A 14,737-nucleotide genomic window follows, 5' to 3' on the forward strand; every position below is an offset into this window, starting at 1 on the left:
TCGGATCACAAGGAGACTTATTTGTGCAACATTCTGGATATCCGAGAAGATGCCAGGTAGATTCCAATGATACAATAAATTTTGAGGGACAGCGCAAGGGGGCGCATCCAGCCTCCCAGCCTCCCAGGGCCCAACCCACAGCCAGCGAGCTCCGATGCTCAGAGAGGCAGGAAACGGGGCCAGCCAGGGGGACTCGAGAGCGGCTGCACTTTCCTGTCCCCCGCCGAGGAGAGCGGAGGAGCAGCGGCCCGTGGCCTGGCGAGTTTCCCCGGAGAGGAGCCGGATTCCGCTGCAGGGACGGAGCGAGGAGTCCGAGGTGCAGGAGGGGGAGAGCACGTGCGCCTGGCAGGATCAGGCCCCGAGCCCAGCTAGAGGCTGCAGGGCGCGCCCCAACCGGGCAGGAAGGGGAAGGGGCGCAGCTGAGGGGCAGGGCATCTGCAGGAGGGCACAGGGGCAAACATCTCTGGCTCAGGCTGGCACGGACCCTGCCGGAGACCCTGGGGAGCTGCTCCCTTCAGTCCTGAGCTCAAGGGGCAGAATGAGGGGTCCAAGGCAGCTGCTGCTTCGCGGTGGACGATGCATATAGTCGTCCCATGATCAGCGACGTACCTGGGGCTTTTGCCTCCCGGGGCGGTCACTGAGTCTGCCGCCCCTCTCCCTGTCCCTCACCCGTCCTCCCTACGCCCCGACTGTCCTTCCCTCTCGCCTGCTTCTGCCTCCCTGCGGGGGCTGCAAGGGCGATGAGTGGGTTCCTGGGGCCGCAGCACAGGCACAAGCTCACGCTCTCCCACCGGCGGAGAGGGAAGGGGAGGCAGGGGGGAATGGAAGAGCAGTGCAACAGGGAGGTGTCCCTCTCACCCTGCAGCCCCCTGACACCCTTTGCAGGCCACTACTCCTGCCCCCCCTCCTCTGCCAGTGCCATTGATAAACCTATCGCCCTCCTTGGTGAATTGGTCTGATCGCCTTTGAAAGCTCTCTTTGCCACCACCATCGTCGCATCTTGTGGCAATAATGTCCATCAGATTCATTTAGCAAGGAAATGTTTTCTTTTGCCTGTCCCAAATCAAGGTACGCTGTGCCTACACATGGAGGCTCTGTTGTTCTGTCACGGCTAATAAAACAGCTCATAGATCTTTTCCCTGGAGAATGCATCTGATCTTTCCCCAAACTATCAAAGCTAGTGACCTCTTGTGTCTGCGTGTGAATAAGTGTGACAGGCATAAGCCTGTCTCATTAATTGTTTTATTTCCACCTTCCTCAGTAATACAGCTGAGTTTTCAGATGAAGGCTGAGGGTTGAAGTGGGTGACAGTTTTGAGAATGCAGGGGAAAGGAGGATTCTTAAGAAGTGTGGCATATGGAAATGAATTAATGATAATAAAAACGTTGAAGACAGTATTGTGAAAGACTGAGGAAGGCGAAATTGAAATTAGCTATTCATGTTCAGATTATTACTCCTTTCATTTCTATACTGCTTCATATTTTTAAGAAAAAAATCTAATTAGTAATTAGAGAGAAATCTAATTGCAATTTGTGTCCATTGGATGTTGAGAACATTTACTCTGTAGATCCAGGAGTTCTCTCCTCTTGATAGTCTCAGATTTGATTGTTCTTTCTGATAGAGCAGAAGGAACGAAACATTTATGGGCTTAAAGCTGCATTGATTCTGGAGGCCACATTCCAGTGAGCTTTGTGGCCAACGTATGCACATGCATGCGCACACAGAAAAGAGATGCAGACCATAAAGTCACATGCCCACACGCCAGAGGTGCTGCACAAACTCACCAGACATGCCATCTAGCATACATACAAGTCTTGCAAACACAATCAGCATGTTTAGACCTTCCAACCCCAGTTCTGGGGTGGGGAAAAATAAGAGCACAAGAAGACCCTTCTGAATTAGCAAGGAGATCTGTGGAAAAAAGACCCTTCAGATTGTTCTTTAGAAATCCTCTTTAAAGAGCAGCCAGAGGGATCATTTATTTTCCTTTTGCCCCATTTCAGCACTGTGCTGGTTTGTGCTGAAATTGGAGTTGAAAAGATCTCTCTAAGGGCCCCTTAGGCATCTTTCTCTCCGGGACAGACAGAGATCTTCATCCTATGATCAGATCAGGAGATGGAAATGGCAGGGACTAGCAGGACACACCCTGAGGCTTGGCAAGCCATATGCAGCCAATGGACTGCAAGTTAGAATATCTTCAGTAAAGAGTTTGTGACCATCAAATATAAAATATTTTGGAGTGGGTTGTTTGATTTTGTTGGTCAATATTCCTTTTGCCTCTTTGTTTCTTAGACTGTGCAGATACCATACATTTAAAGCACGTGGCTTCCCCCAGAGAACCACAGGACCTGTAGTTTATTGCTAGAGTTCTCAACACCCCTAACAAACTGCAGCTGGCAGGATTTCTTGGGTGAAGCCATGTACTTTAAATATTAGCTGGGTCTGTTGCAGCCTTATTCATATACAAAGATCTGTTGCTGCCTTTCCAACATGCTAGAAGTTGCAGCCAGGATCAGCATTCCCTGTCCACTTAACAGGCTCAGTCCTCTCACTGGGTTGTTTTTGGATTTCCCTCCCTCTGCCTTGGTTCCCCCCCCCCCAAATATTATTTGTACTTCCATAAACCTTGATGTTTCCCCCAGTCTTTGGATAACTTCCCCTTCTCCCTGGGAGGAGCCGTTTGGGTGACATAATGATTGTCATTCACAGCCTGAACATTAGAAATAGAAAGAGTAATAATATATTTCAAAAACTGGCAAATGGTTAAAAAATGGACTTTTGTTTTTATTCTTGGGTTTTATTTTACTTTGTGTTTATTTCTTTTCCAGGAGGGTGGCGTAAAAATGGAAGAGCAGGGACCCAGGAGACCCATTCAAAGGGAGAGACTGAAGTACAAAGGAAAGAAACCTCCTACCGGCCAAGTTGGGACCATCAGGGATCTTCTGCCTCGGGCAGATTTATGTCAGATTAAGCAGGAGCCAGAGGAGGGGCAGCCGCAGCAGCACTGGGAGGCCCAGAAGCAGGATTTCCTGAAGACGATGCAGCCCCCTCGTTCAGGGTGGGAAACCCCACAGGCTCCCTGTCCTCCCCACTCCGGGGATGGTGTCCTCTCCTTCAGGGGAGCTGCGGATGCCAGTGGGAAAGCAGGGGGAGCAGACCAGACCCTGCTCCCAGACACTGAGGGGCTTCTGGGAAAGGTAAGTGCCCTCCTCTCACCTGGGTTTCCAGCACCTGGAGGTCACAGGTCCACTGCCTCTCGACAGCTATGGTGGTGGTTATTCCTCCTCCCTGCACTTTCTCTCTAATCCACTTTAAAAAGGCTTGCTAGACCAAACTTTCTTACACATGGGAGGTTTGCGATCATATCTCCTGATGTTCTTACTTTACTTAAACAGCTGCAGGGGACTCTGAATTTTATCAGAGCAGAAGCTACGTCAGAAGAGGTGATCTGCCACCAATCCTCATTTTCCTCCTCTAAATTGCCTTCATTTCCAAAATGCTCTTTTCTCCCCACTGAGGTAAATCTCTTTGCATGTCTTGCAGCCTCAGCGATCCCATGTGTACTTGCATTAAATAACACTGGCCTATTTTGCAAGGTTGTTACAAGATTTATTAGGATAATGGTCAGGTTCAGGTGACTGAATCACAGCCTGAAAATCTGGGTTAAAAATAGGAACAGTTATTAATGCATTGCTGCAGCAAAGATACGATACAACCTAAGTTGACTCAAGATTAAAACCAAAAACTCTAGCCACCACCGCAGTCTCCTGGCCCCCACAACCAGAATGCATCACTCCATGAAGGACCCCCACCCAACCTTTAGTGAGAGAGGGCAAAAGAAAAAGACTCTAAATGGGTAGTTGCACAAATTTACCAGGTGTGGTCCTGCACTGACAGCAAGGCTAACAAACAGGGGAGCTGGGAATGTGCTGGTCCCATCTCTCCCTGCATCTGCCTCCTGACCTAATTGTCCCAGCTTATCTCATGATTGGGCCGGCCCTGATTTGGAACTGTGATGAAACCAGGCAATATCTTATGAGCCATAGGTAACAAACCTTCCATTTTGCCCAAACCAGGAAACTGCAGCTGGCAGCTTTGGAATAAGCTGGGATATTAAGCTAACTTCAAAATCTGCTTGGTCAAAACAGGAATCTCTGGTTGATCAGTGGCTTCGTGGTTTGACTGTTCCCACTGATAGCAGTAAAAATAGGAAGCCCTGTTGCATTCAAAGGGGTTGTTTGGACAGAGTCTCTGATCAGCATGCCAATCAGGACAGGCTTAAAAAGGTAAAGGACCCCTGACCATTAGGTCCAGTCGTGGCCGACTCTGGGGTTGTGGAGCTCATCTCGCTTTACTGGCCGAGGGAGCCGTCGTACACTTTTCGGGTCATGTGGCCAGCATGACTAAGCCGCTTCTTGCGAACCAGAGCAGTGCACGGGAACGCTGCTTACCTTTCTGTCAAAGCGGTACCTATTTATCTACTTGCACTTTGATGTGCTTTCGAACTGCTAGGTTGGCAGGAGCAGGGACCGAGAAACGGGAGCTCACCCCGTCACAGGGATGCAAACCGCCGACCTTCTGATCGGCAAGTCCTAGGCTCTGTGGTTTAACCCACAGTGCCACCCACGTCCCACGATAGGCTTAGGAAGCAATTATTATTATTATTATTATTATTATTATTATTATTATTACTTTCTTCCTGCCTATCTGACTGGGTTACCTCTGCCCATCTGGGTAGCTTCCAACAATATAAAAACAAGCAAAAATTTCCCTGTAAAAGGCTGCCTTCGGAAGTCTTCCATTTCGTAGAAATGGCCTTCAGTTTTAAAGAATCGCCCTCTTTAAGGAATCACGTGGTGTAAACATGTATGTTGTCCTCTAGATCCAAACACACACAGACACACACATAGTAGGAGCAAGCAGTGCTCCAAAGTGCTTATCTTGCGAACTTGCCGTCTAAGTTGTTTACTCCTGACCAAAGTTCCTGTTTCCCAAAAGGACAGGAGGGGGAGCAGAGGAGGAAACGGATGGGTTTGAAGGCTCTTTCTGCCTCTCTCCCCTGAGAAACAAGAGGAAAGGGTGTTTGCAGGGCAGGAGGACAGAGGAAGAGGCAGCGAGGGCAGAGGGAGCAGTGGGCGGATCCCCCGCCTCTCCCAAGGGGTCCAGATGCAAGCAAGGGGCTTCCTTCTTCTCTCTGCAAGGGCTACCCATGTATTCAGAGCAGTCCTTTGCAGATTAACTTTTAAGTTCCCAGGAATCTACTCTCAGGCCACTAATGTGCATACCATGCCAGCCTTAGGAAGGGAGGTGGGACAGGGAGGTGAAAAGAATTGCCAAAGGTGTTTGAAAATGCACCTTGGGAAGGGGGTGCCCTTGGGAAGGGGGTGCCCAATTGGGGCTTCTCCAGGGGCAGTAGAATGTCTTGGGCAGGAGAATCCCTGCAGGGGCTCTCAGACTCCCTTGGCTTCTTCTTCCCTCCCTCCCAGGAAGCTGCAACTTGCTCTGGATTCTGCACTCCTCAGGAAGCTGAACCTGCAAACCTAGCTGAGACTGAACCTGCAACCCTGGCCAGGATGGAAGGAGGAAGATGGACGGGTGACCTGGTCAGGCTCTCTCCCGCATCCCTCCCCACAAACTCTGAGCATTCCCTCCCAGGACCCTTGGAGAAATCTGGTGAGTTCCAGGGGAGAGGAGATGGGGACAGGGATAGATGGATGGTGGAGGGAGAAAGAGGAAAAGATGGAGAGGAGACAAATGGAAGGAAGTTCCTGACAGGAAGAAGGAAGGGGTGAGGCCTTCTCCGAAGCAGCTCTTTGTTTCTTGAATCCTTTTCCTAAAGTAGTGGGGGCAGATTTTCTTCCTCCAGGCTTTGAAATCTTAGGTGTTATTTCCACGGTGGGAATAATTGATGATAATGATGTTGCACACCAATCCTAAAAAATGGGTGAAGGGGAACAGAAATGCTTCACATAATTATTTATAATTAATGTATTTAAATTGTTTCTATTACTCTTATTTTTTATAGACAGGGTCAGAATGATAAATTCTACCAGCATCAAAACACAATAAATGCATGCACCTCCCCAGTTTGGTGGGGTTAAGGGACAAAGGACCAGTTATCATAATACAGGATTCCTGTAACTGGAGGCCCTACACTTAGGATTGGGTATATAAAGTACAAGAGCGGATGGTATTATAAGGAAATTGTGTAAATCTTACAGACTGGGGTTGTTTGTGAGAGTGAGTGAGTGGGATAATAATTTTAGCGCCCCTGTGTAATGGCTTGGTTCTCCCGCACAGACGCGAAACAACTCCAGTAGTAATTATCTCAGGCTTAATGCTCAAACTCATAAATCACTGTGGAGCTCAGTCTTCGGCCTGTTCATCCCAGCTTGCAGTTGCCGAGTCCTCCAGCAAAGAAGCCCCCACTTTCGCTTTCTTTTCCCCTCTTCTCGCAGATTCTCTCGAGCCTCCGATTGTTTGGACAGGCTATTTCCGGGGTCTCTGTGTCAGACCTCAAACTGGAGCTGACGGTCTGTGTCCCCCCCCCCACGGCACCCCCTCTTCCTGCTCTTTGTTCTTTGCTCCTGCTGCAGCTTGGCTGCTCCTCCCCTGCTTCACATTCCAACCGAATCACATCTCTTGCGTTCTCAGGCTCTGTCAGCGGAGGCACAAGAGGCTTGAGATTCACAGAGCTGACACCCTGTAATTTTGTCCGTGCCTAAGCCTCCATGGAGATACTGTGGTACAACCTAGGTGCAAATTTCAACATAAGTACACAAAGCCAACAAAGAGACTCAGAGGTTTATAGTGGCACCAGCTTTCCTGGTCAAGAGTCCACTAAGTACCACAGAAGCTTAGGCAATAATACATTTATCAGCCTTTAAGGGCTGCAAAAGATGAATAAACAGAAGCGTAGTTCATCTATGGAATCTATCCTACAGGAGACAGTGATGGCCAGCAACATGGATAGCTTGAAGAAAAGGATAAGACTGACGTCTCTGCTCTGCCCTCGTGGTCCAGGCAATAATGCTTCTTGATACTAGTTTCTGGAAAGCACAGGAAGGCAGAGAAGACTCTTGTGCTCCAATCCTGCTTGCCGGTTTCCCACAGGCATCTGGTTGGCCTCTGTGAGAAGAGGATGCTGGACTAGGTGGGCCTTTGCCTGATCCAGCAAGCTCTTCTTAGGTTCCAATACATTGCAATATTTCTACAGTTACATGTAGCACTTAAGTTTTATTTATTTCACAAGGGAGATACCGTTACTTTACCCTGAGATCATTTCTTCACTTCAGAAAGTAAAAATAGATGTGTCTAAAAAGCCAATTCCACCATAGATCTGTTTTATAAAATGATGGTGCTTTGCCAAGTGTGAATGGAGTGATCATGTGTTGCTCTTGCCATTATCTCATATTAATTCCTAAAAATTTGAAACCTAGAGAGGACAGTGGAGAATGGAGACAGTGTTAAAATGAGAGAAGGTGCAGACTGGGATTGACATGTGTGCAGTTCCCTTTTTGTCTTTCTTGAAAGTCTAACAGGATTCTCTTTCCTCCCAGACTCCCAAACAGGTGAGGAAGATGAAAGTCAGAATTCTATGGAGCCACATGTGAATTTATTGGGAAGAAGAAAGAAACTGAGGATACAACAACAAACTCACAAAGGAGAGAAACTATTTGAATGTATGGAATGTGGAAAGGGCTTCAGTGAAAGTGGAAAACTTAGAATATATCAACGAACTAATACGGGGGAGAAAAGATTTGAATGTTTTGAATGTGGAAAGAGCTTCAATGACCGTCAAACACTTAGAATACACCAACGAACTCACATGGGGGAGAAACCATTTAAATGTATTGAATGTGGAAAGACCTTCAGTCAATATGGAGTCCTTAGAATACATCAACGAACTCACACAGGGGAGAAACCATTTAAACGTATTGAATGTGGAAAGAGTTTCAGTCAATATGGAGTCCTTAGAAGACATCAACGAACTCACACTGGGGAGAAACCATTTAAATGTATTGAATGTGGAAAGAGCTTAAGGCAATATGGAGTCCTTAGAAGACATCAACGAACTCACACTGGGGAGAAACCATTTAAATGTATTGAATGTGGAAAAAGCTTCGGTAAGAATGGAGCACTTAGAGTACACCAACGAACTCACACAGGGGAGAAACCATTTAAATGTATTGAATGTGGAAAGAGTTTCAGCGAAAGTGGAGCACTTAGAATACATCAACGAACTCACACAGGTGAGAAACCATTTAAATGTATTGAATGTGGAAAGAGCTTCAGTCAAAGTGGGGCACTTAGAATACATCAACGAACTCACACAGGGGAGAAACCATTTAAATGTATCGAATGTGGAAAGAGCTTCAGTCATAGTGGAGCACTTAGAATACATCAACGAACTCACACAGGGGAGAAACCATTTAAATGTATCGAATGTGGAAAAAGCTTCAGTGAAAGTGAGAAACTTAGAATACATCAACGATCTCACACAGGTGAGAAACCATTTAAATGTATTGAATGTGGAAAGTGCTTCAGTGAAAGTGGAGCACTTAGAAGACATCAACGAACACACACAGGGGAGAAACCATTTAAATGTATTGAATGTGGAAAAAGCTTCAGTCAAAGTGGGACACTTAGAATGCATCAACGAACTCACACTGGGGAGAAACCATTTAAATGTATTGAATGTGGAAAGAGCTTCAGTGAAAGTGGGAAACTTAGAATACATCAACTAACTCACACTGGGGAGAAACCATTTAAATGTATTGAATGTGGAAAAAGCTTCAGTAAGAATGGAGCACTTAGAAGACATCAACGAACTCATACCGGGGAGAAACCATTTAAATGTATTGAATGTGGAAAGAGCTTCAGGCAATATGGAGTCCTTAGAATACACCAACGAACTCACACTGGGGAGAAACCATTTAAATGTATTGAATGTGGAAAAAGCTTCAATAAGAATGGAGCACTTAGAAGACATCAACGAACTCACACTGGGGAGAAACCATTTAAATGTATTGAATGTGGAAAGAGCTTCAGTCAAAGTGGGGCACTTAGAATACATCAACGAACTCACACTGGGGAGAAACCATTTAAATGTATCGAATGTGGAAAAAGCTTCAGTGAAAGTGAGAAACTTAGAATACATCAACGAACTCACACAGGTGAGAAACCATTTAAATGTATTGAATGTGGAAAGTGCTTCAGTGAAAGTGGATCACTTAGAAGACATCAACGAACTCACACAGGGGAGAAACGATTTAAATGTATTGAATGTGGAAAAAGCTTCAGTCAAAGTGGGACACTTAGAATACATCAACGAACTCACACTGGGGAGAAACCATTTAAATGTATTGAATGTGGAAAGAGCTTCAGTGAAAGTGGGAAACTTAGAATGCATCAACGAACTCACACTGGGGAGAAACCATTTAAATGTATTGAATGTGGAAAAAGCTTCAGTAAGAATGGAGCACTTAGAAGACATCAACGAACTCACACGGGGGAGAAACCATTTAAATGTATTGAATGTGGAAAGAGCTTCAGGCAATATGGAGTCCTTAGAATACACCAACGAACTCACACAGGGGAGAAACCATTTAAATGTATTGAATGTGGAAAAAGCTTCAATAAGAATGGAGCACTTAGAAGACATCAACGAACTCACACTGGGGAGAAACCATTTAAATGTATTGAATGTGGAAAAAGCTTCGGTAAGAATGAAGCACTTAGAGTACACCAACGAACTCACACAGGGGAGAAACCATTTAAATGTATTGAATGTGGAAAGAGTTTCAGCGAAAGTGGAGCACTTAGAATACATCAACGAACTCACACAGGTGAGAAACCATTTAAATTATTGAATGTGGAAAGAGCTTCAGTAAGAATGGAGCACTGAGAATACATCAACGAACTCACACAGGGGAGAAACCATTTAAATGTATCGAATGTGGAGAAAGCTTCAGTGAAAGTGAGAAACTTAGAATACATCAACGAACTCACACTGGGGAGAAACCATTTAAATGTATTGAATGTGGAAAGTGCTTCAGTGAAAGTGGAGCACTTAGAAGACATCAACGAACTCACACAGGTGAGAAACCATTTAAATGTATTGAATGTGGAAAAAGCTTCAGTAAGAATGGAGCACTGAGAATACATCAACGAACTCACACTGGGGAGAAACCATTTAAATGTATTGAATGTGGAAAGAGCTTCAGTCAAAGTGGGGCACTTAGAATACATCAACGAACTCACACAGGGGAGAAACCATTTAAATGTATCGAATGTGGAAAAAGCTTCAGTGAAAGTGAGAAACTTAGAATACATCAACGAACTCACACAGGTGAGAAACCATTTAAATGTATTGAATGTGGAAAGTGCTTCAGTGAAAGTGGATCACTTAGAAGACATCAAGGAACTCACACAGGGGAGAAACGATTTAAATGTATTGAATGTGGAAAAAGCTTCAGTCAAAGTGGGACACTTAGAATACATCAACGAACTCACACTGGGGAGAAACCATTTAAATGTATTGAATGTGGAAAGAGCTTCAGTGAAAGTGGGAAACTTAGAATACATCAACGAACTCACACTGGGGAGAAACCATTTAAATGTATTGAATGTGGAAAAAGCTTCAGTAAGAATGGAGCACTTAGAAGACATCAACGAACTCACACGGGGGAGAAACCATTTAAATGTATTGAATGTGGAAAGAGCTTCAGTCAAAGTGGGACACTTAGAATACATCAAGGAACTCACACTGGGGAGAAACCATTTAAATGTATTGAATGTGGAAAGAGCTTCAGTGAAAGTGGGAAACTTAGAATACATCAACAAACTCACACTGGGGAGAAACCATTTAAATGTATTGAATGTGAAACGTGCTTCAGTGAAAGTGGGAAACTTAGAATACATCAACGAACTCGCACTGGGGAGAAACCATTTAAATGTATTGAATGTGGAAAAAGCTTCAGTAAGAATGGAGCACTTAGAAGACATCAACGAACTCACACGGGGAGAAACCATTTAAATGTATTGAATGTGGAACGTGCTTCAGTGAAAGTGGGAAACTTAGAATACATCAACAAACTCACACAGGTGAGAAATCATTTAAATGTGTGGATTGTGCAAATAGCTTCAGTAAAAATGAACACCTTAGAAGACATCAGCTAACACACACACAATGAAAACTACGGGTTTATTGAATGGGGAAAGGGCTTCAGAGGGAGTGGAGACCTTAATATTCATTAGTAAATTCACATGGGGAAAACAATATAAATGTATGGAGTTTTTCACTCAGGGTTCACTACTTCCATCAAGAAACTCATAAAGGGGGAAATCAGTTGTAAATGCATGGAATGATGTTTTAGTGTTTCTACTTAAATTTGTATACACATATATACGTATTAAAGTAATGAAGGTCACATATACTAAATGTACAAAGTAAGTGGCAACTTTTTGCTAGATAAACAGGGAGAGAGTGTGAATCTGCAATGCTCAAGGTGTGTGTTGAATCTGTTGAGTTTTCAGGTCCGCCTTTCACTGCCAAAATGATGGGCTGCCCTTGCCTTGTAGATCAGCATTCCAGGCGCTCTTTACTTGAACTTTGCATAATCTATTGAAGAGCTTTTTACTGATAGATAGCATTTTCCAGCTGAATGAAAGGTCCCTGTGTTAAATGTTCATTTGGGATTGCTTTTAAAACTCATCTCCTATTTTCTGTGCTCTTGTGTACCTGTTTTGTGCTGTTTTTATTAAATATTTTATGCATTGGCTTTTGACCCGTGGAAGGTGACCAGTGAGGGTGTTTTTTTGTGTTCCTTAGTTCACAGAAATGTTTTAAAGGAATGTGAAAGAATTAGGGCTAGGGGAGATGAGTGAAAGGGACTGAGGAGTGGGAGACTGATTTGTTGTGAATGTGGGAGGTGGAGTGGGAGAGAAGAGAGAGGTCCGTTATTTGGTCAGGGCTGTGGCTAAAGGCCTTGGTCCAGCTTTTCTGGGAATTGTAGTCTCAGGATGTCTAATTGTAGTTGGCTGAGGAGGCTCAGAAACCTCTGAGAGGTTCCTCCCAGAACTACAGTTCCCAGAGTTCCTAGGAAGTGAAGATGGCTGTGAAGTCTCTGGACAGAGGTCAGCAATCTAAGGGCCACGGGCTGGTTCTGACCCGAATGGGTTCTGGATCCGTCCCACAGAAGGTCCAGAAATTGCCTCATGGTTCTGATTCATATAGTTTGGGCTGCACCATTTCTCTCTCTCTTTTTCTCTTCCTGACGGCGGCACTTCCTCCCTCCCTTCTGGCTTCTCCCCCGCCCTGCAGAGGAAGGGGGCTAGCCTTTGGTTGGTGCCAGCAGCATTGTTTCCCTCTGATTGGTTGCAGAGTTATTTTGTTGTTGGTTATACTTGCGTCTATACAAAGTGCATAGCTTTTGCCCCTCCATAAAGAAATGGGGAGGAGACAAGAGCTGGAATAGCTGACCAGAAGGAAATGTAACCTGGGAACTTCATGTTGCTCCCCCAGCTCCCTGAACCCAAGAAAAGACTCATCCAGGGAGGCAGGTGAGCATCACAACTAAACCCCACATTATGCTCTCCAGTAGCTAATCGCTCAGACAGGGCTATTTTCATTCAGTTCTTTGTGTTAGGGGGGGGGTTACCTTCCCTTCTTCCCTTGCAATCATGACAAAAATGAAACCTCCACAGCAATGCTTTTAGCCCCAGAAGAGGAGCTCCCCTTGGTGTCAAGGAAGCGGTCCAAGGGAGTGAGGAGATTTCACCCTTCCCATATCAAAGAATCTCCTGATGAGTCTGGTGATTTTCCAGAGAGGAGGGGCAATGTTCTGCTCTCTACTTATTCTGCTCCAGCACCACATCAAAGAGTCAGTCAGTCAGTGTGTTGGAGAGAGAGAGAGACTGAGTGTTAGAGATCGTGTGTATAGATAGGGTTGCTGCTAAGAGCAGCTGCAGGCACTCAGTGCGGTTCAGCATTCATTTATGCTTAGACCTCATTAAGCTCTGTACATAGTTGTGTATTATAGCTGTAGATAGAATAAAGAAGATATTCTACAGAGCTGCTCTCCGAGTCGTTTATACTCTGCTATACTCTGCTATACTCTGCTATACTCTGCTGTGCGACGACTGTCTTCTTGTGGAAGTGAATCCGGTGCTCACAACTCTAAGCTGTGAGTCCACAGCACTTTGACCTGTTCCTGTGCAGAAGGTGGTCTCTGGAAGTGCTACCCAGCTCGCCTAGCCCAGTCAGGGCTGAAGTGGATGAGTCCAGTTGGTGGCACTGGCTCAAGGACGATGCTGACATCGGTTATGGGCCCAGTCGTTGTTCCAGTCGTCTGACCAGACATTGTCCCAGTCGTCCCAGTCGCCAGACGTTTCTGTTGCTGATTGCTGGATGGCGGAACGGAGGCTGCATGCTGGACTGATTTGTGGTGCCCAGAAGCAGAGCTGTTTTGGAGCAGAGTGTTCAAGCTGCCGCTGTTGCTGCTGCTTGATTTATGGAGGTGTGTTGCTGACTGCCAAAAGGAAAGAAGATAGCATCCCTGTTTGCCTGTTAATTGCGCTCTGAGTGGGAGAGAGAGTGGCTGAAGGAGTCAAGGCTTTATCTGTGTTGCACGAAGGAAGTGTCTTGCTTTAAGTGATAGCAGACATGGCCTGTGCACATTCTGGCCAGATGACTCTGCCCTTTCCTCTCCTCACGCCCGAGACCTATGCTGTATGGCAGGTCAAGATGAAAGCGCTTTTACAGAGGCAAACAGGGATGCTATCTTCTTCTCTTTGCAGTGTTTAGAACAGATAATTACCCCCCCAAGAGGCAGTCTGGTGCCACATTGTGTAGGGGTCACTGTAACACACTCTACATGGGGCTGCCATGCACTTTCTGCCTGGAACTTTCTGTGCTCAGAAATTTCAACTGGCTCAAAGAGCTTCAGACACATTGCTGACCAGGGCTGGCTATAGGCAGCATAAAGGTAAAGGTAAAGGTACCCCTGCCCGTACGGGCCAGTCTTGACAGACTCTAGGGTTGTGCGCTCATCTCACTCTAGAGGCCGGGAGCCGGCGCCGTCCGCAGACACTTCCGGGTCACGTGGCCAGTGTGACATAGCTGCTCTGGCGAGCCTGCACCAGAGCAGCACACGGAACTCCGTTTACCTTCCCGCTATAAAGCGGTACCTATTTATTTACTTGCACTTTATGGGTGCTTTTGAACTGCTAGGTGGGCAGGAGCTGGGACCGAAAGACGGGAGCTCACTCCGCCGTGGGGATTCGAACCGCCGACCATACGATCGGCAAGTCCTAGGCACTGTGGTTTTACCCACAGCGCCACCCGCGTCCACAGTGAGAACTGTGGTTCTCAAGGAAGAGTCAGCCCAGGAATACAAGGTAGGAATTCACCTTGACATTTGCTAACAAAATCCTTTCATAGCTTTTTGTGAGGGTGTGGCTGCTAATCTTTAACCTGGGATGAGCACTAAGAATTGGGCCTCATCCCTCTGTTATTTAAAATAAAATAAAATGCTTGTTCTGCTTCTAAATAAACCCTTTATCATTCATTTTTATTCTTTTTGCATATTAAAAAAATCACTATTTTAAAAAGCTGTGCAAACAATGCAGTGTCAGAATAACAAAAGAATGAAACATCTCATGAGAGCCTTGTTTTTTAAATATACAGCTAAAAAACCTAAAGGCTCCTACAACACTTACGAGATACAAATCTAAT

At 45.6% G+C, this 14,737-nt stretch overlaps 1 protein-coding gene across 2 annotated transcripts; it reads left to right on the plus strand.

Moving 5' to 3' along the window:
• The first annotated feature begins 127 nt into the window (after positions 1–127).
• On the plus strand, positions 128–13,075 carry LOC308469320 (uncharacterized protein). Of its 2 annotated transcripts, XM_080991568.1 has the most exons (5): positions 128–316; positions 2,829–3,197; positions 5,487–5,673; positions 7,560–9,848; positions 9,932–13,075. In XM_080991568.1, the coding sequence occupies exons 1-5, from the start codon at positions 155–157 to the stop codon at positions 11,179–11,181; spliced, it is 4,257 nt and encodes a 1,418-aa protein (XP_080847694.1). In that variant the 5' UTR covers positions 128–154; the 3' UTR covers positions 11,182–13,075. The 2 variants fall into 2 exon arrangements, with proteins under 2 accessions (XP_080847694.1, XP_080847695.1); XM_080991569.1 differs by lacking the exons at positions 128–316; positions 2,829–3,197; positions 5,487–5,673 and adding an exon at positions 6,178–6,533.
• Positions 13,076–14,737: the final 1,662 nt, after the last annotated feature.

This window comes from Podarcis pityusensis, assembly GCF_964106645.2.
Source record: "Podarcis pityusensis genome assembly, chromosome: 2".
Classification (NCBI taxonomy): domain Eukaryota; kingdom Metazoa; phylum Chordata; class Lepidosauria; order Squamata; family Lacertidae; genus Podarcis; species Podarcis pityusensis.